Genomic DNA, 27,146 nt, shown 5'->3' on the forward strand with positions numbered 1-27,146 from the left:
TGCAAGAGCTTCAGCTAGGTGATGCGCATGCACTGCTCTTCCTATATAAAAGTTATAATTTATATAAATCTTTACACGATGGTACCCTCTTCATCAGACCTATGGAAAACAAACCCAGGTTCTCAAGTGCTTCTGATGACAACTGTCTTAAACAGGATTAAGTCACCGTGGAGATGCTTTTTTGGTCTGTGAGGATTAAGGACATCCTGTTCCCTTTCAAACAGCAGGTAGAGTACAGAACATTGTGTAAATATGAGTGTGCAATAAGTGTGCATGGACAAGTGGGAGAACAATGAAGATACAGTTGTGAAAAAATAATCCATTGCCTCTTAATGCTGATTAGTTTATTATAATAGTACTCAAGTAAATAGTCAAATTGATCCTGGCAGCTGCACCTTCCATGATGCCCCACCCCCAGTGTTCTGCGTTCTCAAATGAAAGACAAACACACAGCCTTTATATTTTGATATACCTTAATCAGCTTAATGATTGGGTCACTTCCTAACCACCACCTGGCTAATCTATCTCCCTCCAATATTCCAGAGTTATTTATTACTAAATCCTATATTCCATCTTTGCTGCCCTGGGTCCATTGTGCAGCTCTCTTGGGCCACTATAGCTTGGCTCTTACATAATGTGTATGATCTCTGCCCCGAACCTTCTCAGGCGTGGCATCTTTCCTCTACTTCTCCCAGCATGGCTGATTTATTTCTCCTCTCTTCTCTCCCTTCTTGGTCCCAAGCCCATGAAAATCCTAAATTCCCACCTCTATCTGCACTGTGCAGTCATTGGCTTCCAGCATCTTTATTTACCAATCCCAACCAATTGGGGGCAGGGTTCCTCAGTATCTTACATTCAGGAACCCATATTAAAATAATACAAGCAGCCACAGGTAATAAGTTTCTTAATTTATTCTTTTGTAATTTCATACACAAATACAATGAATATTTAGATTATGTCAACTCTCTGACTCTCCCTCCAAATCCTCTGTGACCCCTATACATACCCCATAACATGTCCTGTCCTCTCTCTCCTCCTTCCTTTCACCTTCTCCTTCTCACTCATTTTCTTCTATTATTATAATCCACTGAGTTTGGTTAACGCTGCCTGTATCTATCTAGGGTGTAGAAGAACATACAAATGGGCATGGGCAACCATGGACCACATTTCTGAAGAAGACTGACCCTCTTCTAACAGTCAGAAACTGCTGATAACTCCTCAGCTAGGGACAGGGCTTTGAGAGTGCTGACACATCGATTGGCTTGATCCAATGCAGAATCATGTCCCATGACCAATGTGTATGATGCCTTTAGCCATAAATAGTTTCTTACCATCAGTTTCTGGTAGGTGACCAAGAATAATGGCTATACCCCATGTTGTTTTGTGAGTCTCAGGGTAAAACCTAGTCAAAAGTTCTATAGGAAGTAACCTACACTTAGCACAGAGATTTTTGTTCGATTACAATACATACATCCCTATATATTGTGGGATGAACAATATCCCACAAACATTTTTAAAAATAAATGAGAGAATGTATGTATATGTGAATCTCAATTTCTTCACCCGAAAAATATAAATGAAACACAAATTTTGTGTAGAACCCTAAAAGAGCTAACTTTGCCAATATTCATAGAGTATATGACACATCTATAAACATTTCAAACATTGTTACTTTCAGTACTTCCCCTTGCTTATTTTTGCTTACATTCACAATTCTATAAATAGTCATAAAAATGGTAGCAAGGTGCCTATGACCTCACCATGATCCTTAGGGTGAGATATAACTGTTGACAGAAGGGTCTGTGGCAGCAAAGAGGAGGATAGTTGACTTTCTCAAGGAATAATTAAGCAAGATCACAACACTTGAGGTTTCAGATGTGTGAGAGTCACCGTAATGTGACGACTTCTTAGATCTGAAGTGAGATCTCAGATGTCATGGTCCAGCTGGTGAACAAATTGGATTCTGCATTTCTGTAAGTGTTCTGCCAATGCTGATGTGCACTTGCTCAAATGACTCTTGCTTGGTAACACAATAGTGACTGAGATTTCACTTTTCCCAAGAGTTTACAAGACAGAAACCCTAGGGCTAGAACTAGTTTCCTAGTTACCTATTTATAGTACTATGATTTGATGCCATAATCACAGACAAGTCAACAGATTCCGGGCTAAGAATTTAAAATCCATGCATTGAAAACTGTGAAGAGCACTGAGGAAGTAAGTGGAAGGATTTGTTTCTGAAGGATTTTATTGGAAGACTTTAGGGTTATCACCCAAGAAGTAGTTTGTTGATTAAAAAAAAAATTAGAAAATGTAGATTAAAAACCATAAAGGTCACTGTAGTGTCACAGTTCAATATTAACTAAAAAGTGAATTACATGGGCTCTTACACACTTGTGGATGGATTTCTGTTTTGTTTTACATATATAAAATTTTGGTATGTAATTAGAGTTTCTATGGTAAATGTTGTTTCACATGGATACACTATTTTGGGACATCATTTTTTATTAGCTCCACAGCATCTCACAAAGAGGATATATACTACCATGTGTTTGACTTTAGCTGGATATTGAAAATATTTTCTGTTCATATCACTGATCTGGGAACGAAATGTATTCATTGGCTTTCTATGATAACACAGCACAGGTTTTCAGGTGCCAGGAATTGATACTCAAGGATAGCAAGGGAAGAGTGATCCAATGCTGTGAGTTTCAAAAGGGATTTTCAAAGAAATGACTGACATAGAATTAGGAAATCTTGAAAAATAGGTGAAAATTTTAGGATCGTAACATCAGATATTATATCACACGCCTAAGTACCAGATTATAAAATAAGTTATTGACCTCTTAAACTCCCTTTGTGGTTTGCTGGTCATTATCATTATATATAAACATTATGCTTTTCTGGCATAGTTTGGGAGAATTTTTCTCAGAGAAAGGGAAACCTGAGAAGTTGCCTGTCAACTTCTTAAGGATCCTGAAGGAAGAGTTACTTGCCCATGGTTCACCAGCATCCCTAGTATCTTTCCAGGCCTGAGAAGTACACTTGCAATGCAGGTGTCCTGATACTGCCACTGTACAACCCGTGACCTTGGGACCGGGGTAAGAGGTCACCCAAATGAAAGTCTAAAACACTTGTTCTCCTTACATTTGCAACCCTTTTCTCTCGTTTTAGTGTATCTGCTATTATTGCTTAGACATATCTAAAAAGGGCCTCATGCCTTCTCTGCACAAAAGTATCCCTCAAGGCTAATAACTTGAGGTATATTATGATAATCATCTTAGTTATGGAGACTGATGTTCAAAAGCAGCTTTTTATGAAAAGAACAATGCTTAGCCCCACATGGAGAAAGATATTTTTAAATTCCCTGTAGGGCTCTGTATTTGCAGATACCTTATCAGAAAGTTGAAAGCTATTCGAGATAGAGAATTATCTCTAAATTTATACTAGAGAATGTAAATTACATACAAACTAATGGGACTAAAACTATTTGATCTTTTAATATTTAATTAATGGTTCCCCATGGCCTTTTTATAGCCTGTGTTCTATTGTGAGCAGCGAGACTTTAATAAGCAGGTTCAGGACTTCCCATTGTGTAGTGAGATGTCATTGCTTCCATGACACTAATTTGGCTTTCGTACTCTCTCTCTCTTTCCCTCTTCTCTTGCTAGAGGGTTCCTAGTGACTTGCCCTCACATTAGGAACAAATACATTTATTAGTTTTATTGTTATTGCCTGTGTGAGCTTCCATTTAGTTTAGAAAATAAACATCTCACTGGGCAAGAGGTTGTTCAGCTTCCATTGTATTGAAACTCCTTGAGGATTGTCATAAAGATGATTTATTCTTTTGTGAGAGCCGAACCACAGGAATGCTGTAACAAGGTGAATTTTCATCATTTTTTTTTCAAGGAAATAAAAATGTGCTTGGCCTTTACACATTATGGAAGATTTTCAGCTAGATTTATTACTTATGAATTCATTACAGAATGGTTTCTATCTAGCCTTCATAGTAGCTACACAAGAAGCCCGAGAGCCAGAATCTCTAAGAGTCGTCTTTCCTAGACAGCTACTTCTTTTTTTCGCAGGGGGGTAGGGAGCTTATTGCATGGAAACCATTGACAAAGTCAAGGGTATTGTTTGGGTCAGCATTGACTGGGGACTTGTCTAGATGATGGAAATGCAAGGGGACAAACAGGCAAGTCTGGAATTTCCCAAAAGGGTTTGCTTTGCCTGGAACTAAAATTTTTGCCGGAGCTAAAATGGAAGAGACAGTAGAGCCACTGTGTTGTTTGAGGTGCTGCATTTGATCATAGTTTCGTGTTTGTCTTAGAATGCAGTCTCAGAGCTAAGTGCTTGATTGCACTAAGCATTTGTTCCTTGAATTCTAGTATGGCCATTTTCCTTTTATTTAATATAATCAATAGTGGGAATGAAGGTAAAGTCTTTCATAATCCGGTGTTAGTTGCTGGTTAATGTACAAGACCTCAAGGTATCTCCCAATAACAGTTCAGTTACAGTAATAAATATCAAAACAATCTAACCAATGAATCAACTAATGAAGAGTGCCAAGACAACTTACCATGGATTCTACATAGTCATAAGGACGATCGAGATTAGACCTTAGTACATGTGTATTTTTATCTTTTTTATTTTAAATTATCAGATTCACATGTTTTTATTTTAAAACAATAAAAAATGTCAATTAACTAAAAGGGGAGGAAGTACAGCACTATCTTCTCAAAGAGTCCAAACAATGTTTATATAGAAAAAAAAATAGCAGTTCAGACAATGAGAACATTGACAGAGCTTTAGAGAGCATCAAAGTATTCCATAAATAACACACTTTTTGGTGTTTAGATTTTGAAGAGGTGGATAAGAAAGCATCACTTGCATGTTCTATTTCCATCTCCTGGTTTCACATCTGAGGAAACAAACATCAATATTTTTCATAGACCTTTTTATGATGACTTTAGCTGTGTATCATCAAACAAGCATGTATTTACTCAGCACAGTTCTGTATAAGAAAGGGGGCCTACCTAATCATTTCTTGTTTAATTTTTTCCATTGACCAATATACTTTATTACTCCTAAGCTTTCATTATGTTAGATTATCCAAACATGTTCCATATTGTAACACTCTCTTGATCAGTATCTGTTTCTTGATGCCCATTCACTGCTGTCTACAAACAAGGCCTCAGAGAGTCCTTCATCCATGCCATTTTGCATATGTGCAAGAATTTCAGAAGTATAACTTCACAGAGGTATATCTGGATTAAATGTAGATTATTTTTCATTTGGGTAGATTTGGCAATTTTGGTATGGAAGATACTAAGGCTTTAAATTTTTATACATTATTATATTCATCTTCACATATTTTGGGGGACTTCTTTGCATAAAAACATTCAACAAAATTCTTATTTTAGGTTTATTTAATTACTTTCCAATTCTATCTGCTTTTTTTTTCTGAAAAGTATTAGTTTAACAAGTGAGTTATATTTGTGAGGCTAAAATTATGTAAAGAAATTGTTTGAGAAATACCAATGTTGACTCATCAAAGAGCACATTATACTTCGGAGGACTTTGAAAAGTGGGCTCAGGAGAGTCAAAATGCCTCTCACAGAAATAAGCTTCAGAGAACTGAGAATAGCCAGGAGATTACAGGAATTTCCCTCATGGGGGGGTGGGGGATAAGCTGCCTGCCTTCAGAGTCACTGGAAATGAGTGACATCAGCATAGACCTGTCTGGCAGCAGGTGCTAGGCATTTTGACTGAAGTCCCAGAAGTTGCTGATTTTATGACACATGGCCTTCAGCAAGCATGGAGTACCAATATTAGCTTTCTGACCAGCCTTCAACCAACTGCAGACAATGACACGGGGGAAAAATCGTTGAGTCCATTGTCTGGCTGATGATGGAATCGGGGCCTTGGACTATAAAAGTTATTGTCCCATTTCATGGAAGAGATATAGAAGGCATTATGTCATTACGGTGGCTCCACAGGCTTAGTCATAGGAGCCAAGTTAATACTGCAGAGTTACTTATTGACAACTCAACCCTCACCTTATTTCAGGAATACATCCTTTTGTGGATGGCTTGGGCTGTACAAAACAAACCAGGAAGGGGAGATGAAGCAAACTCTGCATCATTAACACATTGCTCATCTGAGGCACCACCACTCTTTTCTTGTCTAGATTCCCCTACAGGAGAGTCTGTATATCCTTAAAAATTCCAGATGTACTCGTGTATCTATCCACTGCGTTTCTGATATAATTGACTTGTATGTATCTTAGGTTAGGATTTTTTGAAGTTGCCTGATGATTCTGGTGTACACTAAAGCATTGAGAATAATTGCTTATAGAGTATTGGTTGTCATGAGTATACATAAATGAAGTATTTTCTCAAGAGCAGTCTTCCTACCAAAGCTATAACATGTTAGAAATGAAGTCTTCGGTCCCAACCCATACTAACTGAATCAGAAACTGAATAAGATATAGCTTAGAAATGTTTCAACATGGCTCTTATGTACACTGAAGTTTAAGAATCATTGAACAAGGGAGGTCATGACCTTACTAGAACAGATGTCATCCAGTTTCTGCATAGAACTAGGCATCGTAATAGGAACACTTGCTTTGCAAAAGTTAAGAAACTGAGTGGGGAGGGAGAGAGAGAGAGAGAGAGAGAGAGAGGGAGAGAGAGAGAGAGAGAGAGAGAGAGAGAGAGAGAGAGAGAGAGAATTGAGCTGAGTCAGCAACATTGAAGGTCAGAAAGCTACTTTTTGCATTTTACTAACATAATTTGGAAATATATATATATAAATATATATATATATATATACATATGCATATAGTCTACATACACACACATATATTATATGTAGTCTTACATATTAACTAATATATATTATTTAAATTATATATATGTTGCTTCCTAATAAACTTATTTCCCTGGAAGGAGTGTCCTTCTAAAAAACGGCTATTTTGATTTTAGTGAGAAAGCATAGGATTTGAGAAGATAGGATCTGGAATTCTTTTGGCCAGGACAAAAGAGCTATCAGTAAAACACAGAGTTCAAGACCAAGTTCTCTGCCAGGCAGTGACCAGAATATACAAATACAAGAACCGCTCTTAGCCTCCTGGAGGATGTGGAGGAGGAGGTGTGGCCATTATTAACTAATCCTAAATACAGAGTGTGTTCGGTCTTCTCTAAGTGTAACGATTTCTTCTTCCCCTCAGCCAGGGGCCATTGAGACTGCTGTGGAAGATTTGAAAGACCACATAGCACAGACTTCTGGGGAGACTGTTCAAGGCTTCTGGCTCCTGACAGAGTGAGTATGTGACTGTGTGAAGGGAAGTGGAAATAGGTGACACCACTGAAACAGAAAAGGAGAAGGACATGTCATAGGAGCTCCCCTGGGTTTTGTATATGGTGATTTCCTGATGTTTCCAACTGGAGATCGATTTTTACTTAGCTGGCTGACTGGATGGGTTTGACTCTGTCTTTCTGGACTGCTCCCTCCACCCAGACACTGCAGCCATGGCTTGGGTCTGTGTCACTGCTTTCAAGGATGATGGGATTAGCTTCCTCGGTGCCCAGCTCTGATCTCTCTCCATCACAGGCATGTTCTCTGTAATTACACTTGACATCCTTCTAGGGGCAGAGGAGAGGGGTTAAAAAAAGATATGGATGCAGTCTACTATATAGTCTGTATTCTTTGTAGAGTATGGACTGTGATAGTAGGGAAATCAGGTAGAATAGAGAAGGGGGCCACTGCTGAAAGTTAGGATAAGAACCAAGCAAACATATCAAGAGCATACGGCCTTTATTGCTCGTGTAATACCATCCATTACCCTTAAGGTTTCCCTTAGCAGAAAGAGCTTCCCTTATGAGTACTACCATAGCAACAATTACCTTTCGACCTCTCCTAGAAATTGCACTCCCTGTGACCTTTCATGTACTCAGTGATACATATTAAAAGACAAAAGAGGATGCTTGCCTATTCTAGAACCCATAATGCTGTGTGAAAGTGTGCTGAAAACACTCACCTTGGTTCTGGATGGGTTTGGTGAAGACTGGTTTCAAGCTGGGAAATGGATCTGAGTTCCAGTAACCTAGTAATCCTTTCTGGAGGGTGAAATGTGTAGTTTTCCTCTGGAGCATGGAAGCTGCTAGTGCCGAGTTTCCAGAAGGAAACCTGGAAGGCCCAACCATCCAGGCTGGCAAAATGGTGTCCTCAACAAGCAGGAAAGAGAATCAGACCCGATTATTTTACATTTTCTACCATTCTTTCAAATGTCTTCCCACACCTGGAGGAAAAGAAGCTTCAAAATTGACATTTTTGTTGTTACTTTTTACTCTCCCTGTATTTATTTATAAAATGAGACTGAAGTGATTTTGAAGGACAAAATTAGTTGTTCTTGTAAAATTCTTCGTGAATTGTCTCCCCCACCTCCCTCTTCTCTTGCTTCTTTCGTCTGCTCGGACTCCTCTGCTCCTCTGTTCCTCCTGCTTTTGCTTCTTCTCATTTCCTTCATCCTTCCTCTTTCTCCTTCTTTCATTTATATCCTAGCCATCTCTATTATCTCTGAGTTACCACTAATGAAAAGGAAAGCCTACGATTTGAAATTCTCACTAATTCAATTGGACAAATCTACGATTCGTTCCCCCTTTCCATCCCTCATTCAAACAGAGAGCCTCTGTTTGAACTACAACATGATAAGTCAGCTTTGGTTAGGAAAGATAAGCATGAGAATCCCTGAGAGCTTGAATTCAGCATCACAACAATATTTACACCAATATTTTCAAAATTGGAAAACACCACAGACCATAACTTAATTTCATAGTCCATCACTTTGTACACTGTCTAAACTTAAGACAGTGACAGAAAACATGTTAACAGTGCAGATATAAAACTCTGGTGGGCCCTGCTTGAAGCATTAACGTCATGATAACATTTAAAAACTAACCGAGTATGAGTTTGCCATCCAATTGATGGAGGTTGCTTTTTCTGGTGGTCAGTGGGAAAGTTTGCATATAAAATTTTAGAAATGTTTTGAAGGTGGAAGCTGTGAGTTTACAGGGCCTGTTCTGGGCTTGTGGCTGAGACAGTCTTCCCTGCTTCTCTCCCAGCTTGGCTATACTGGAAGGTAAGAAACCATCCTCCTGTACGCTACGATAGTCTGCCATGCCCACTATCACTGAAGATTAACATGTTACCACTGTGGAGGAGAAGAACGGCATGGTTTATCCCTGGGCTCTTATTGAAGGATGCATTAGGAATTGAGAGGAAAAACTGATACCTGACCCAACTGGGCTTTGTAGGTCTTTGTACTTCATTGCTTGTAAGAAAAGTCATCAGTAACTTCTTGGTTTGGTTCTAGAAAAATGATGGATTGACTTGGTCACTGTTGGTGTAAGAGGCAATATAGTTTTACTATACTGAAGAAGTATTCTATAAGAAACACGAGAGGACGCCATCTTAGAGTCCAATTAGATCATTCCGCAAGGATTGTCGTTAATCATCTACAGAACTAAGGACAAATTTGAAGGAAAAGGGGGGTGTTTACAAAGAAAGGTTGAGTAGGCCATTCTACATATGGGTCCAATTACTGTTTTTGGTATTGGGATTGAGCTTAGATTGGCTGTTTCTTGTAGAAAGACTTCTATATAAAGCAACGAGAATAAAAAGGTGTTAGTAAAGCTGTCTTCCATATTAATTCTGCTGAGTCTCATGATAATCTAAACTTATATGAATATAATATTCAGTAATACTAGAAAAATGAGTTGAAGGCATTTGGGAAGTGGATGTAGACAATGGCTGAAAAAGCTGGGAGGATGAACTGGCGAGGGGGCCATAAACTGCACTTGGATCCCAGTTTGCTAAAATATCACAAGTGCTTGAGGCAGACTGTTAGGATGCAGGCTCACAGCCATCCTTTTTAAAGGGGATTTTTATGGCTACAGAGTTGTAAAGAAAACATGGTACTCATTTCAACATTTCTTCCTCTACTCCTTCTCCTTCTTGGCCCTTCTAAAAAAAGGGCATTTAAAAACGTGTGTGGGTACTTCTAGAAGAGATCCATTAAGCCAACACCATGAACATCTTAACACTCTGTTGAGTGCCAGACAGTGTGGCTCGATGGCAGTGGAGTCTCTTCAATCCCATGTGCTCCAGATGCTTATGTCTTCAGTGATGTGAGAGTCAGAGGAGATGGGCTCCTCCTTCCACACACAAGGGTGGAAGGGATGGTTCTCAATCTTAAGTGAGAAGATCCACTAATAGTGGCAGGCGCCAAGTGATTCTTGCTCTTCACACTAGTGAAAACATCCAGAGTATGTTCTCATTACCTGCTTTCCCCCCAGCCAACCCAGTCTCTATCTTAGGACTTTGCTATGATTAATATATGAAACCTAACGGGATTCCTATGTCTGGCACACAGAGTAGAACGCATGTGGAGTTAAATCACACCTCTCCTGTCAGAACCGAATGAGTGAAAATGGAACAGAAGACTTGGGTGTGGATCCTGTTTTTTTAGTTCTTGTCACAGAAGCTGCACAAACACAATGAGGTTTCCTCTTTACACCTTTATGTGTTTGCAACAGGGACTCCTATGTAGCCAAGGATAAACGTGAGACAATAATAGTACTATTATGGTTGTAGTAAAATAAAGACTGGAGAACTACTGATTTTATTTTAATCCTCTTGCCTCTGCTTTCAGAGAGCTGAACTGACAGGCCTGCACTACTATACCTGGCCTAATCTCTTTTCTAAGCTAATGGATTTGGTCCCGTATGTTGTTCATTCCATTATAAATTTAATCTCGTGAAAGAAACACATCCATTGTTCATTTTTTGAAAAATTTCATGCATTTTGCTAAAGACAGCTATACTTTAATAATTATGTTTAATTGAATGCTTACAATATAGCACACGTTATGGTACATACTGCCTTTGCATTTGACACTGAAAGAATATAATCCCTATAGTTCTGATGATCTCTATATGCCACTGATCTCAGCATTTTCCCTGTATTGTTCCTAGGTATCATGTAGTTTTTGAAAGTTACTGGGTTTTTTTGTTTGTTTATTTGTTCGTTTTGCTCTTTTTTGTTTTGTTTTGTTTTAGGTTTTTTTTTAAAACCATTTCTTTTCAAACCACCAGTGGGGTACAACACAGAATTAATTGCTTATTATTGTTCTTTAAAATAAAAAAAAAACTGAGTGAAAGATTCTGGTGGAGAAAGACTTTGATTGGAAAGACATTGGAGCATCATGCTATTTGATAAAAAACAATTAGGAACATTTCAACAGCATTGTAAAGAGTTCTTCCTTGTGAATGCTTCACAATAACATTCTTAAAAAAGATGCACCTGTGTAAGATGAGAAGTTCAGGCTCAGAGGAGGACCCTAGTGTGGTGGTTTGAATAAGTATGGTGCCATAGACTCATGTGTGTGAATGCTTGGCCCATAGGGAATGAGTGTCACTATCAGGAGGTGTGGCCTTGTTGGAGTAGGTGTGTCCTTGTTAGAGGAAGTGTGTCACTGTGGAGGCAGGCTTTGGGGTCTTAAAAGCATAAGTCTGTGCCTTGTATCTTAGTCTCCTTCTGCTGCCTGCTGATCAAAGTGTAGAAAACTCAGCTCCTCCAGCACCATGTCTGCTTGCATACCACTGTATTTCTTGCCACACCAATAATGGACTAAATCTCTGAACTGTAAGCCAGCCCCAATTAAATGTTCTTTATAAGAGTTGCCATGGTTACGGTGTCTCTTCATAGTAATAAAACCCTAACTGAGACACCTTCAGTTATAGTAGCAAAGTTACTACTTTGAAAAAAAGAATATCATTCTGCCATCAGGTGGGCTAAAATACTCTCCATGGGAGTTCTCTTTGAAGCCACATGATGGAAAGGGACCACTTCTTTTATATGTGACATCTCAAGAGCCCATCATAGCTCCTCCCATCGAACATGACTGAAATAATGAAAATCCTGTTTCTTGGCTTTGGTGGGGTGAATGCAAGTGTGCAGGTCATCTCTACTGACTTAGAAAATTTTCTCAGACTGGTTCCACCAGATCCTTAAATAAAACAAAGGCAGAGCCGGTTGATATGGCTCAGTAGGTAAGGTGCTTGCTGCAAAACCCTCAGTGCTTGCGCCCTGAGTTCAAACCCAAGAACTCCCATGGTAGGTAGATAACAAACTCCTGTCAGTTGTCCCTTGACCCTTACCAACACACACACACACACACACACACACACACACACACACACACACACACAGGACAAAAGCAAAGGATTTTAAATAAACACTTAAAGATAGAGAGACTCTGAGAACAAGTGAGCCTGTGCCCTGTTTTCCCCACACTTGCCTCTCGGGACCACACCCATGCACAGAGCTGCAGTGCATGGGGCATCTTTCTCACCTGCTCTCCTCAAGCAGTGTACAAGGGCAGGACCGTGCAAGATGCTGGCTTTATTTTATGGATGAAGAAATCCAGAGATTAAATGACCTGTTCAAAGGCAGCGACTTATTAAAGGTCAGAGGAGAGCCTGATTTGGTGACTTCTCTCTCCCAGCCTTGTTGTCTTTCCATTACAGCGCTTCTGGGGCCTTTTGTGACTTCTCACTCTCCTGACACAGAGATTGCTATGGTTTAAATTGGTTAAACGATCTGTGTGCTTGTGTCTGGGTTCCTTTTTGACTGGCTTTTGTTTGCAGGGAAGAGGGTCAGAGGACTAGAGACCTCCCTCTTTCCCTCCCCAGGCCATTATCTCTGAGGGCCCTTCATTTGACTTTATTTAGTCTTTGCTCAGAAACAGCTAAAATAGTCAAATGCCTGGAGGGGCTGGTGAGTGATGCTGATGGACCAAAGCCAGCCACACTTCCATCTTGTCATAGTCTAATTATGTTATAAGAATTACAAAACAGCTCCGTAATGGAAAATACAGCTAACAATAATTAAAAGGGGAAAAAGACCAGAAAACTGGAAACTGTCAATTTCTAATCCTTTATAATCACAAGGAACTAAAGGCTATAAAGGCTGTACCAGTTACATTACCAAGCTAAGCTGCTGCTTCTGCCTGGCTCCACTCACTTTCTGTACACTTGAGTGCATCTTAGGTGCCTATTGCGGAAATCTGTGGTCCCGAGGTCAGTAGCACATGCATCACCTGAAGCTTGATAGCAATGCTGACTCTCGGGCCTTACCTCAGAGCTAAACCTGGACTTTCAGTTTTACAGGATTCCTATACACACTAAATCTGAGAAGCATCTCTCTCTATCAATCTTACGGTGTTCATCCATGAGCTTCCACGGGTCATCACTGCTTCTCTTGTGCTTTGGAAGTCAGTGAGTCATGTCCTCACTCCAACCCTATTTACCAATTTTAGAAATTCCATCAGTTTTTCACATCTTCTGGAACTCCTGATGCTATGCTTTGGCTTTGTGATTATGTTTACCTGGTTTCCTCTCCTTGCAGTAATCCATACTTTTGCTGCCTGTGCCAGCTAGACTTATGTCAACTTGACACAAACTGTAGTCATTGAGAGAGGACTGAATCTCAATTGAGAAAATGTTTCCATAAGATTGAGCTGGGGGCAAGCCCATAAATCATTTTCTTAATCTGTGATTGATGGGGAGGACCCAGTCCATTGTGGTGGGGCCATCCCTGGGCTGGTGGCCCTGAGTTTTATAAGAAAGCAGGTTGAGCAAGTCATGAGCAAGCCAGTAAGTGGCACCCCTCCATGGACTCTTCATCAGCTCCTGCTTCCAGGTTTCTGCCCTGTTTGAGTTCCTGTCCTGACTTCCTTTGATGATGAGTAACGATATGGACATATAAGCAGAATAAACCCTTTCTTCTCCAACTTGCATATTGGTCTTGGTGTTTTATCCCAACAACAGAAACCTTAAGACACTGTCCTTCTGAGACTTAAGTCCATAGAACAGCTCCATATTAATTTATCCAAAATAATCTCATCCCCTATCCTTGTACTCACTTTCTGTTACGTAGCTCCACTCACTGTGAGCACTGTGTAGGCAGTGCTTTGATGCAATGTTGTTCAAGCTCAGTGTATTGAATGCTACATGGTATGGCCCAGAACCCACCTAATTTAATTCTGATAAAGTCCTCCACGGATACTAGTAGGGCCCTGTCTCCAAATCTCTGGGCCTTCACAGCAACTGAAGCCCCAGAAGACTTGCCTTGTCTTTGGGTGAAAGCAACGAAGCTGAAAAGAGCCTCAAATCTATCAACATCTTAATGACCTCTGGCAGGACTCTGGCAGTAACAAAAGGACCTCTGTTGCCAGAATCCATTTGTCCTGGTGGGTGTTTTCAACAGCCACTTAATTAAACACGTTGCTTTTCTCTATAAATTCTCCATGGTGGCCACCTCATTCAGAGAGCTAATGTTCCCCGAGTGACCTGCATTATAGGACAGTGAGAGCATTTAGTTACTACCGTCACAATTGTACTTGGAAATGCTTGTTTTCCCATGACTGCAACCAATTAGGGAGAACTCAGAAAAGAGCCAAGAGGCAAAAGGAGTCTCATGCGTCTAAATGCCTGGCTCTGTTATTACCTAGGTAGTCTACATGGTTGTACACGTCTCTTATGTTCACTGGGTCTCAGTTTTATCATCTATAAAATAAAGATGTTGCAAAGGTCATTTCAAGGATTAAATTACCTGAATCCGTTCAGCGATTCCCATAACTTTTGTTTCATGTTATGTCTCATATTATAGTTCTATTTTTGTTATTTGGTTCTATTTACTAATAGTCTCTTATTCATGCATCTGTTTATATATTTGCAGATCCCCCTTCATAATTCAGATTCTTCCCTAAGTGCTGAAAACCAGTGGCAGTTTCCAGTTTGTCAGTGCCCCCCCCCCCCGTCTTATGAGAAAGAAGGACAGATAATGAGGTCACACCGAAATGTGACACACACTAGTATCTGTCCCACACATGATTCTATGACAATTCACTGGAGATCACTGCTTACAGTAAAGGGGGTGGGGAAGATTAAAGAAAGAGCAAAGAGTCAAAAAGAAAATGGCTGGAAATAAAGCAGCACTATTCCAGCTCAAGGAGAGACCATGTGTGAAGAACAGAGGCAGGCTCTGGAAATCATGATCAGCTCCATGTCTAGGTTAGTCTGCACGATTCAAATAGGGTGTTGGCATTACTAGGAAGACATTTGGCCCTGGAAATAATAGCCCAAATAATTAAATTATTTAAATTCAATTTTGATTACTTAGAAAACTATCCAATATAAGTTTCCTTTAAAAAAATGTACATTTCAATCTTAATATTGAAGTTGTTAATACTTATGAGATATAGCAATTGTTATTTTTAAAAGTATAATTGCTTCTTCTGTGTCAAAATACTGTCTGATTCATAAGTAGAGTTCTGGAAGAGATATCGGCATCTCACCAGCTCCATCAGTTGTTACAAATGTCCTGTAATAGGAAAGACAGAGTGAGTGAAGGAAGAGAAAGCAATGTTAAAAAACAAACAAGCAAACAAAACCACAACACAATACAATAAAATACAACACAGCACAATGTAATACAATAAAAGAAGCCTGCGCTCCCAGTGGTCTTATTCAGTAAATGTAATCTGACCTTCCAAGATTTAGTGTGTGTGTGTGTGTGTGTGTGTGTGTGTGTGTGATTTAGTGTGTTTATATACATATTATATAGATATAGACATAGTCAGATACATTAAAACTTGGAGTTCTAAGTAAAGAAAATGATGAGGCCAAGTGGGTTATAATGGGTGGTGAATATATCCAATCCACTAAGAAGACATATCTATCTAAATGTGTGTGCAGCAAACAGCAGAGCTGAGAATGTGTGAAATAGAAATTGGTAGAACTGAAAGCAGAGACAGATCCAACAGTACAGTTGGAAATCTCAACAGATGATGCAATTGTACAGAAAACTGGGAAGATTTAGAACCATATAACAACCAATAGTGATCAGAACTTAATCAACACTTTATAGATCACTCAATCTGATAGAAGACACATACTTTTCAAGAATACACACAGCACATCCTCTGGTACACCAAATCTTGAGCCATAAAAGAAATGTGACCTAATTCAAAAGAAGTAAAATCTACTTAGAGGAGAAACCAAGATCAGAAAGATGTCCAGTACAGTATTTGAGTTATTGGAAACTAACTAATGTTCTTTGGAATGACCAATGAAGTACAATGATGGGAAACATAGTGTGAACCTTAGGTGTGGGATGATGTAAAACCTCCACAAGGGTACTTGGGGAACAAAATGAAAAGTGAAAAAAGCTTCCACATCAAAGAAATCTACAAGGAAGAGCAAATGCCAAATGAAACAATGAAGACAGCAGCTGAAATCAATTTATAAAAACAGTAGAGAGAATTAATGAAACCAAAGGTGGGGTTTCTGGAAGAATCCATCAAACTAGCAACTTCTACTAAAATGAAAAATAAAAGAGGTATTGTGCAGTTACCACCATCACTGAAGGGCATGGGGGCAGGGGGGTGGACAGGTGGGAGGGGGACAGGGCATGGTGGTGTGCCATTATGGGGCTTGAAAACATCAAAGGAAATGGCAAGAAATCCCAGCTTACTGCTCTATCAGGAAAGTTTAAGAACTTATATTTCTAGCTTTAAACACACACACACACACACACACACACACACACACACACACCACAAATGCTCAATGAACACAAAAGAGGAACTTTGGGTAATCCTATAATCATTAAGAAATTTAATTATTTAAGAAACCAATTCCATAAGAAATGTCTAGGTCCAGATGTCTTCACCAGAGAATTCTATTAATTGTTCACACTAAAAGGTAAAAACAAAGTTATATTCCCAGAAAATATGAGAAGGAAACATCTTCCAAGCATTTTTTAAAGCAAACCTGAAACAACGTCCCCAAACCTGACAAAGATGATAAAAATAAGGAGAAAAAACATAATACTTCTCACCAAATACCTATGCAAAAATTCCTGAGATAATAACAATTTGAACTCGGAAATGTATAAAGAGTTATATATTGTGACTAAATGGGTTTTGTCCATGGATGCAGGGGAGGGTTGGTGCTGAAAGAATCTTGGACTGTGTACTGGAACATGTGAACCATCTAAAGGAGAAAGACCACATGGCCATTGCAAGTAGTCCAGAACAAGCATTTGAAGAAAACTAAGCAGTCATTCCCGAAGAACCAAAGGACTCTCACAGTGTTAGTGCAGCGATTTCCCCTGTGAGATGGAGAATAAGTGCTTAAGTCCTAGAAGTATTGTCATGCTACTGAGAACAAAACTGAGCCTAGGACTGGGAAGCAGAAAAGGGAGGTGTCCGTTTCCTCTACTGCCATTCTGGAAGGTACTAGAAGACTGAGCTATCCAAGCAAGGCAAGCGGAGTCAAAGGTACAGCTCGAGTACTGATTAAAAAGTCTTATTTGTCTATGGCCATACCATCTCGAACCCTCATAACCTCATCTGGAATTCCTTCTCTGCATATGATAGACCGTCCATGTGGGTAATTCCAAGAACTACAAATACAGCTCAGAGAACTAATAAAGATTTAGCCAAGTTTGAAGACACAAGATCACCATGTATAAGAAGTCAGTGCTGAGGATACCCACAGCTCATAGTAGAGAAGTGACAATTAAGCCAGTATTATAGGATAATCAGGCAAACAAGAAGCAGGTACCCATGGGACTTTCATGCTGAAAACCACAAAGTGCCAATGGAAATTAACCAGGCAATGTCAAGCTTTGTCGAAGGCCCTCTGTATGTTTATTCAGATGATCATGTGATTTCTGCCTCTGAGTCTATGTATTACATTAATTGGTTTATGTATGTATAATCATTCTAACATTTTAGAACAAAACTAACTAGTTATATTGTATAGTCTTCTCAACCTATTTAATTTGGCCTGGAATTATTTTTATTGATAAGTTTTGTATCTATGTACATCACGGTAATTGGTCTATAGTATATTTTTGTACTTATCTAGGTTTGGTAGAAGAATTTTTGGCTCCATAGAATGAGACTGCTAGTTTTCTACCCCTTTCTATTTCATGGAATAGTTTGAGGAACACTGGCTGATAGAAATCAGCAGTGAATTCACCTGGTTTTGGGATTTTATGTCCTGGGACATCTTTATTTCTGTTTTTATTACTGATTTAGTCTCATTGCTGGTCATAGAGAGAGCTCTTTAAGTTGTCCACTATGTTTAATTTAGTTATATCATGGGTCCAGTAATTTATCAGTTTTTCCCTGATTTTCCAATTTATTAGATTATAAATTTTCCAGAACATAGATGGCCGTTCTTGGTTGTCAACTTGACTACAAATAGATTAACTAAAACTTAAGTGTCTGAGTATACCTGTGAGGCTTTTTTAAAAAAAAAAAAAATTAAATCATTTGAAGTAGGAAGACCCATCCTTAATCTGGGTCACACCTTCTGGCCCCTATGCAAATGACACGGAGGAACAAGCCTTTGCTTCATTGCCTGCTTGTTCTCACTCTTGATTGCAAGTCCACTCCCTTCACTGTTATTAGAGCTCAATTCTTAATCTCTTCATGATTCCAGCACATAGTGAAGATGGCTGAGACGTCCAGGATTGTAGCCTGGATTCTTAGACCTTTTTTTTTTTGGCAAACAGCCATTGTTGGACTAGTTGAATCACACAGGCTATAGGCCATTCAAATCTCTCTCTCTCTCTCTCTCTCTCTCTCTCTCTCTCTCTCTCTCTCTCTCTCTCTCTGTGTCTGAATGTGTATTCATTCTGTAAATTCTGTTCTCATGCAGAACCCTGATTATCAAAACCATAATCCTCAAATTTCACTGGAGTCTGTTTTAATGAAGCCTTCTTCATTTTAATTTCATTAATTTGGGTCTTCTTTCTTTCAGTTGGTTAGTTTGGGTAACTATTTATGGATATCTTTTTCATTCGTTTGTTTTTTTAATACTGTCTAACTATGTAACCATGACAGACTGAGCCTGCTATATAGACCAGGGTGATTTTGAACTTGGTGATCTGCTCGCCTATGCTTCCAGAGAGCTGGAATCAAAGGTGTGAGTTAATTCTCCCAGATATCGATATCTTTTACCCTTTTGAAGAACAAGCTGTGTTTTCTTGATTCTTTGAACTGTTCTTTTAATCTCCATTTCACTAATTTCCACTCTGATCTTTATTATGTATTCTTGTTCATCGAGACGTTTGGAATTTGTCTTGTTTTTGTTATCGGAGACATGGAAGTATATCATTAAAATATTTTCAGATTTTTTAATTGTAAACACTTAAACACAGAGTTCCCTCTTAGGATTACTTTACCCATATCAAAAGATTCTGACAAATTTTGTTTTCTTTTTCACTTAATTCTAGGAATTTTTAACATGCTGTCATGCTTCTCCCAGGTGTAGTGAATTGGAGAGGGTTTACTTCAGAATGCTCATTATTGCTTGCTACTGTTATTCAATTAAATGTTGATCCTTTTATTCCTGTATGGAAGAACATGTGGCTTGTCCGTGGGATTGTATCCAGCCTGAACTCATGAGACCTTTACTCATGTGACATTTCTTAACCTTCAGAGTATAAATTGAGGCTCTGAATAGAGTTGACGGTTACATGCGACTTTGGTCTACCATCATTATTAGCTTCATTCTCCCAGGTCTCACCACTTCTAGCAAGGTGACAGTTACCATGCTTGATTGTTCTTTAGTTCTTGTTTGGTTTGGTTTGGTTTGGTTAGTATTTTTTGAGACAGGGCTGTCCCGGAATTCACTCTGTAGACCAGGCTGGCTTGGAACTCACAGAGCTCCACCTGCATCAGCTTCCCAACTGCTGGGATTAAAGATGTGTGCCACTACTGCCCGGCTATTTTTGTTTGTTGTTGTTGCCTGAATGTAATGCTTGCTTTGTGTTGTCTTCAGTTACTAATATCGTTTTTCCTATTTTGTCTAGTCTTGATGTTTGTTTTCACTATTCTCCTTATATCTAATTTACTATGCCTCCTATTTTCAACATTTCAAGATGTTTTGAAAAAAAATAACAAACTTCAGTTGCTTTCACTGTATGTGTGTGTGCATGTGCATGTGTGTGTGTGCATGCATGTGTGTGTACGTGAGTGTGTGTGTGTGTGTCTGTGTTACCTTTGAGACACTATCTCTTACTAGTCTAGAACTTGCTGAGTAGGCTGCTGATTTCTGCTTCTCCAGTTGTGCTATGAATAAGTTCCTGTGTGTGCTCAGTTGTGTCTGGAGCATCTATATCAACTACCTCCCTATCATCAGACATACAGACACACACACACACACACACACACACACACACACACACACATGACTTAGGGGACATCATGGGAAAGGGGATAAAAATGGTGTAAGTACCAGAGGATGGGGAAGAGCTCTGAAATACTGTCTTCTGGGCGTTACATGGCCATTGTGCACATGAAACCATATCTGTGGTAATATCCACAAGACATGTACAAGATTAAGCCATCCCAAATTAGAGCACACATTATGGAAGAACTCATAAGGTCCTACTCCTCACTGAAGACCTATTGGCAGATGTTAACTGATAGAAGAAGGAGAATCATTCTTTGAGGATGTGGCCACTAGGTGGTCTGTGCTTTGATAGATGGTCTCACACTCATACACATATGGGCAACAATAAATGGACTTAGTGGTATTAAAAAACAGAAACACAAGGATATGAAGTTGGAAAATTAGTGTGTGTGTGTGTGTGTGTGTGTGTGTGTGTGATCCAGAGGAAGCTGAAATGGAGAAAAGGAGAGTAGATATGAACCTACTTTATTGTATACATGTATAAATTCTCAAAGACTAAAAAGAAATAAAAACATAAATTAGGTAGATGCCATGCATGTAGTCTAGAACTGAAGCGTCCTGTTCCTTTTCGTGGAGGTTCCTATTCATGCTGCACATTCTCCTTCCCAACTTCTAAATTAACTTCCTTACTGTATCCATTTGAATACTCTGAATGCTACTGATAATTTTAAAAATTGGACTTCTGAATTCCTTCTCTGGCACTTTAACCATGTCAGTACCTTGGGTTCAGTTACTGAGAAGGTCTATGTTTTTGCAGCAAGTCACTGCCTTGCTTTCTCAAATTTCTCACCTTTTCACACTGTGATGGGCACACCTGTTGGGGTAGATAATGTCTTTTTGATTTGCTTTCCATATTTTCACTCTTCTTTTCTATTGGGAAACCCAGCTTTCTCTTGGGTTTGTGATCCTCCCCCTCTGCAGATAGAGGACGAAAGGAGGTAGTAATGATAAAACAACAATTGACAGTAAGCCAGGTACCAAAATATAAGAGAAAGGCAAGTAGAAACATTAACTATTTCTCTAATGTGGCTAAAAAGGGAGGGAACTACCTAGTTCCTATTAGAATGAATGAGGATTTACTTTTCTTTGTTTTTTGAGACAGGGATTCTCTGTGTAGCCCTGGCAATCCTGGAACTCTATGTAGACCAGACTGGCCTAGAACTCATAGAGAATTGTCTACCTCTGCCTCCTGAGTGCTGAGATTAAAGGCATGTGCCACCACACCATGTGAACTAGGATTTTTAAAATTACTAAAGTTGATGCTTTGCCTTAGATTCAAAAAAAGCAGAAATAATGTATAGGATCTCTCCAATTTGGCCTTTCAAGTCCTGTGTTTTTCATTTTGGAACTTCAGCCCTTGGCCACATCTGGTTAGACTCAGAGCTAATCCCTGCCTGGGAGCCAAAGGGACAATTCACGTGAGTGAGCTAATCTGTAGGGAACAGAATTCTCTCTCTTGAGGCTCTGAGGGTGAGAGGTTCAGATCTGCATAGGACGTAACTGATCACTTTGAGGCAAGGCAGAACTATAGAAAAATAGAAAGTGACCACAAATACTGGGACCATTTCAGTCAAAAGGAAGCAGACCAGTGTGTGAGGCACTGAAGTTTTGATAGAGACTACCTCTAAAAGAGTACATCTCTCTGCCTCAAGCTCCTTGTGGATTTCTGGGTCCCATAAAACTTATCTGTGACTGGTCCTGTTCTTGGATTTCAGTGGGATTCCCCATGTATTTTTATAGCATCTACCCTCCTCCTGGGTTTGACTAGTTTGGATTGTGCTTTGCTTTTTGTACCCAGAGAGCCATAATTAATAGACCACAACAAGCAGGTCTTTGTTTTGCCTCTCAATAAATAGAAAACAGTGGAGGATGAGAGATGTACGCAGTTGCTCGGTTCTATGCCTCTGTTCTCTCCTCCTTCGACCTCCTCGCCATGGGATCGAGTTCTTGGCTTCTGCTCAAGTGAATTCCTTAAAGAGAATTTAGGGGAGGAGAGGATGCTCCAGGGGTTGGACCTCTCATGGGCTCCTGGTGTGCTGTAGATGACTTGAGTGATTTAACATCTATTCATTAATTTTGTGGGGGAAAGTAAAGAGTAGGGTGTTTCCAGATCCCTTTTTTTGTGTAGTTATTAAAATGCTGTCTTCTTGGTGGTAGCATTTTGGGGAGAGAAAAATTGTCACACAGTGTAGGAAACAGTAAAGGAAAAAAATAACTCGATGGACTATATACTGACTGGTATTGCGAAGTGCTGAACATGCTGTCGCCTTGGTCACTTCTTGCTAGGTCCCTGTCACATTATTGAGGCATGGCTCCTGCATCTGTAAAGTACAATATTATAGGCATGTAATGTGAAAAGCAGTAAGTTTCAAAGAAATTGTGGTCACTCCTGTATGTGATCGTGATCTGGTCCTTGCTTAAATTCCTTCCCTGTTTCCTGTGTCCTCTCTGGCTCTTTCTGAAATACATCTCAAGGACTTCACAGACTCTCTCCATTGAATGTCATCCCCACAGATATTCTCCAGGTACTGCTTTAACATTTATTTTTATTTTATGTATATGAGTGGTTTTGCCTTCACATCTGTATGTGGTGCCCATGGAGATCTGTTTGTCATGGCCCCTGGAACTTGAGTTGTGAGCCATCACATGAATGCTGGAAAGGGAACTCAGGTCTTCTACAAGCACAGCCAGTCCACCATATTGCTTAGTCGTGGTCCAAGCCCCTCACCAAACCCCTTTGCCAGAACTCTGCACCCTCATCCATCTGTGTCTCTTTCTGGAATGTAAATGCAGGAGGCATAAGTGTGTAATTGATCTATCACTGTCATTCTAAAGCCCATAACTGGATATACATGCATTTGGTGATGGGTAAGGATAACAATTACTTCTGCTCTAGTTTACTGGTACTGCTTCTTAAAAGAGATTCTTTATTTCATGTAGGAAGTTTGACTGCAAGTTGGTAAAAATCAAATTCTCCTTTGAGCCATAATCCTGAGCTGCCTGCTGCCTTGTGACTCCTGAGTTGTGCTCATACAGGAGTCTGCTGTTGGCTGGTCTGCTCAGGCTGTCTACATGGATGCACACAATTGCTTCCATTGACCCTTGTACTGTGTTTCAAGCAAAAATCCTTACCTTTCAGAGTAGCTCACAGTGTCCATCTTTAACAGGGCATTTTGTATATCTGGAAAAGATTAATAGGATTGAGATATTCTCTTCAAGTGAATTTAACTTAATTATTCACTAATTGGTTTGATTCAGTACATATTTCAACAATTTCCAAGGGATTTGGAAATTGTCTCTTACATTGTGATTGCATTACTAGCCAATTATAATTAAGTAATTCATGTATGCTTTGTGTTTCATTGTGTTCTATGTATGGCACATTCCTTATCCTCAAAACATCCCTATACGGCTCTTAGGAAATATGATAGAATTGTCTTCATTTGGAGACTTGGAGGTTGAGTCTCAGAAAGCAATAGTGACTTTGGTTTGATTTTAACAGCTGGCATATCGCAGAGCTGCATCTTTCACTCCTGGCCTATGTTATAGAAAGATGGCTCCTCTTCAAGAATCTAGCTTTTGATCATGGATTTGTTGCTACAATCCAAGGTCCTAAGAATCTTGATAGAGTTTCTGCATGCATACAGATTATCTTTAGTGACTCCAGTTCCTCAAGCAGGTCCTGGAAATGTTAAGTTCACCTCCACACCACAAATCCTCCTCCTGCATGTGGCTCCCTTTCTAAAGGTAGTGAATGCCTAGGCCCTGTGTCCATGCTCCTGGGTCAGACTTTTTGTGAATTCCAGCTAACTTTTCTGAGTGATTTCACCTCCGAGATTTTGATAATCTCATATGTAACACATCTCATCCTGCAGGGCATCCTGTAACAAACTCTGTATTGGGGGGGGGTCATGCTCTTTGCTCTCTCTAAATTTAATAAATGTGTAGCTAGCGGTATCTCTGGAACACCTCTCAAGACATCCCTCAAACACAATTCACATAAAAACCTTGCCTTTGTAGATGGCTGTAAGTTTCCTTCTTTGGCAGAGTGGTTAATTGGGAACATTGGCTGGGGTGGGTGAGATAGCTCAGCAGGTAAAATTATGGATCACTTACAGCTTTCAAGCTAAATTTGATCCTTGGACCCCACACAGAAGACAAAAATAAAGCCTATAAATTATCCGCTGACATCCACACATGTGCTGTGCTATGAGCACACACACACACACACACACACACACACACACACACACACACACACACACACAATCAATCAATCAATCAATCACTTTCTTAAANACACACACACACACACACACACACACACACACACACACACACACACACACAATCAATCAATCAATCAATCACTTTCTTAAAGCACTGCTTCAATCAATCAATCAATGAATCAATTTCCTAAAGCTCTGCTTCCTGAGGTAGATTGAGTCTGAATCCACAGTATTTGACCATGTGACTCTGAGCAAGGTACCTGGGCTCTTTATGTGGTGGTTCCTCATCTGTGATGGGGATGGTATTGTGGTCTTCCTCACAGAGCTGTCTAAAGTCTAAAGGATGCAGTCCACATGAAGCACATAGGGAAAAAACTTATTACCATGAAACATCAAGTAAATGTTAACCATTTACTGGATGCCAGTTGCCCCTTTTATAAATCTACATCTCATTTATAACTCTACATGTCACTTGGTTTGCTTGTATCTTCCTCATGTTAGATTATACACTTTATAAAGTGAGAGCAGGGTGCATGGTAGAGACCTTCTTAGTCCAACACAGAGGAGCATCTGTATATAGATCTACACAGGCACACAATAACCAGTACTGACTAAAGGGAGAGATTTAATGTCTTTACCCACGGATGGTGGTATGGTAATGTGGCAAGCTCAAGAATACGTTGCACACATCTTGGATGAATGCTGGTTATGTTACTTACAAGTTAGTTTCCTGTTTTTCTAGTTTCCCATAACAGAACACTATACATTGGATGGGTGATACAGCAGACATTGTTTTCCCTTAGCTCCAGAGGCTCAAAGTCTAAGATCATGCCAGCTGATTGAGTTAACTTGCTTCTCATTAAGAGCCTTGTTTCTGGTCAGTGGAAGTTGCTTCTAGTTGTGTGCTTGAGCTGAACAAGGAAGCCAGTGTCTTCGCTTCCCTACTGATGAAGCTTTCCTCTTAAGCCCCCCAGGTAAAACTAACCATCTCTTGAGGTTCCACCTCCTAATGCCATTACTGTGGGGAACAAGGCTTTGACCTAGGGGTTGATTTGAACAGGCAATACCAAACAGTTTATCATGACTCCGTTTACTTTTCTTTATTTGTGAGCATTTTCTGGTGAAGATTATTGTAGTATCTGATATGGTATTTGGTTATGTTTCTAGGTGTTTCCTGTGTGTGTGTGTGTGTGTGTGTGTGTGTGTGTGTGTACACTGCTGCACGAATGTAATGTGGGGCTGTGTGTGTGTGTGTGTGTGTGTGTGTGTGTGTGTGTACTCTCAAGCCTAGATTTGTCCTTCAGGTGCCACCCATCTTCATTGATTTTTTTTTTAGACAGGGACTCTCTCTGGCTTAGAACTCTGACTGTGGGATAGGCTGTCTGTCCAATGGACTATCAGAGCCCCACAGAACTGCCTGTCTTTACCCTAGCGCTGGGATTCCAAGCACATGTCACCACACAAAACATTTTTTCTGGGCTGGGGTACTTGAACTTAGGTCCTCGTGCTTGCAAAGGGAGCAATGTATTAATTGCGTTGTTCCATTCCCTTCCTATCTGTTTCTCATGGGCATACTCCACCTGCCCAATGTTAGGTGCATGTTAAAAAAAAAAAAAACACTCAAGAAATAAATTCTCCTAAGTTTTTCTCTCTTTCACCTTAGAAAATGTCATCCAGATTTTTCAGCTTGTGATTTCTCAGCACTAGGATTCTTACCAGACTGTAGAAAATGGCACGCGTTAGGAGAAGCTTCTGCCAGGGCATGGAAGAGGTGCCAGGCACTCTTTTCCTCTGCCTGTGGGCAGCGGGGAAGGAATTGTTAGACCACAGTTTACCCCTGTGGCTCCGCGTTACCTTCCTCCAGTCACATCATGCCACTGGACGCCATGCTGTTCTTCCTGTTCTTTCTTGTTTGTCGTCCTTCTCATCCGACAGAGCTGTGTGTGTCAGGGCAGGCCGATCTTCTCAGGATTCCTCATGAGGAACCCAGAGCCCAGTGTGTGACTGATGGCACGGGGTAGTGGAGAAACACAGGTGGATCACAAGCAGCCAGGTTTAGAGACCTGGGAACAGGGAAGGTTTGTGGTATTAGAGTTTTATTAGAAACCATGTTTGTTTTGAGGGTCTCCCATTTTAAACAAGCTGGAGTAGTTTAGGGAAAAAACTAACCAAATGACTGAAAGAAATGTATGCGGGTGATTTGGCTAAACACTTCTCAAGACTCCACTTAACTCAGGGTGCAGGGTACTTTGCTCCAATGCTATGTAGTTTTCATCTGTTTGTGTTTGAAAAGCAAACCCAAATCGGATGCTCTTCAGGCTCTAGAACCTAGTGGATGCTCAAGGAATGTGTGAGGAGTGAATGATGCAGTGTTTCCTCCCTACGTTGCTGACTCGGGACTAGCCAGGATGCTGTCTTCCTCTTCTCTTCAAGGGCTTGAGTGACATACTTGATTTGACTTGTAGATCACAGATAATAACTTTATTAAGCATCAGGGAAAATAGAGAAATGCTTGTATTAAGTTATAGATATACCCCCTCTCTTTCTCTGTCCACATATGCACACGTGTGCACACACACACACA

At 39.9% G+C, this 27,146-nt stretch overlaps 1 protein-coding gene across 1 annotated transcript in view; it reads left to right on the forward strand.

Moving 5' to 3' along the window:
• The window catches only part of Tprg1 (tumor protein p63 regulated 1), a 132,106-nt gene that overhangs the window by 32,588 nt on the left and 72,372 nt on the right, over positions 1-27,146 (forward strand). The window contains exon 3 of the mRNA XM_021210079.1: positions 7,229-7,320. Within this exon, the coding sequence (XP_021065738.1) occupies positions 7,229-7,320 (92 nt within the window). The remainder of the gene's footprint in view (positions 1-7,228; positions 7,321-27,146) is intronic.

Source organism: Mus pahari, chromosome 12 (assembly GCF_900095145.1).
Source record: "Mus pahari chromosome 12, PAHARI_EIJ_v1.1, whole genome shotgun sequence".
Classification (NCBI taxonomy): domain Eukaryota; kingdom Metazoa; phylum Chordata; class Mammalia; order Rodentia; family Muridae; genus Mus; species Mus pahari.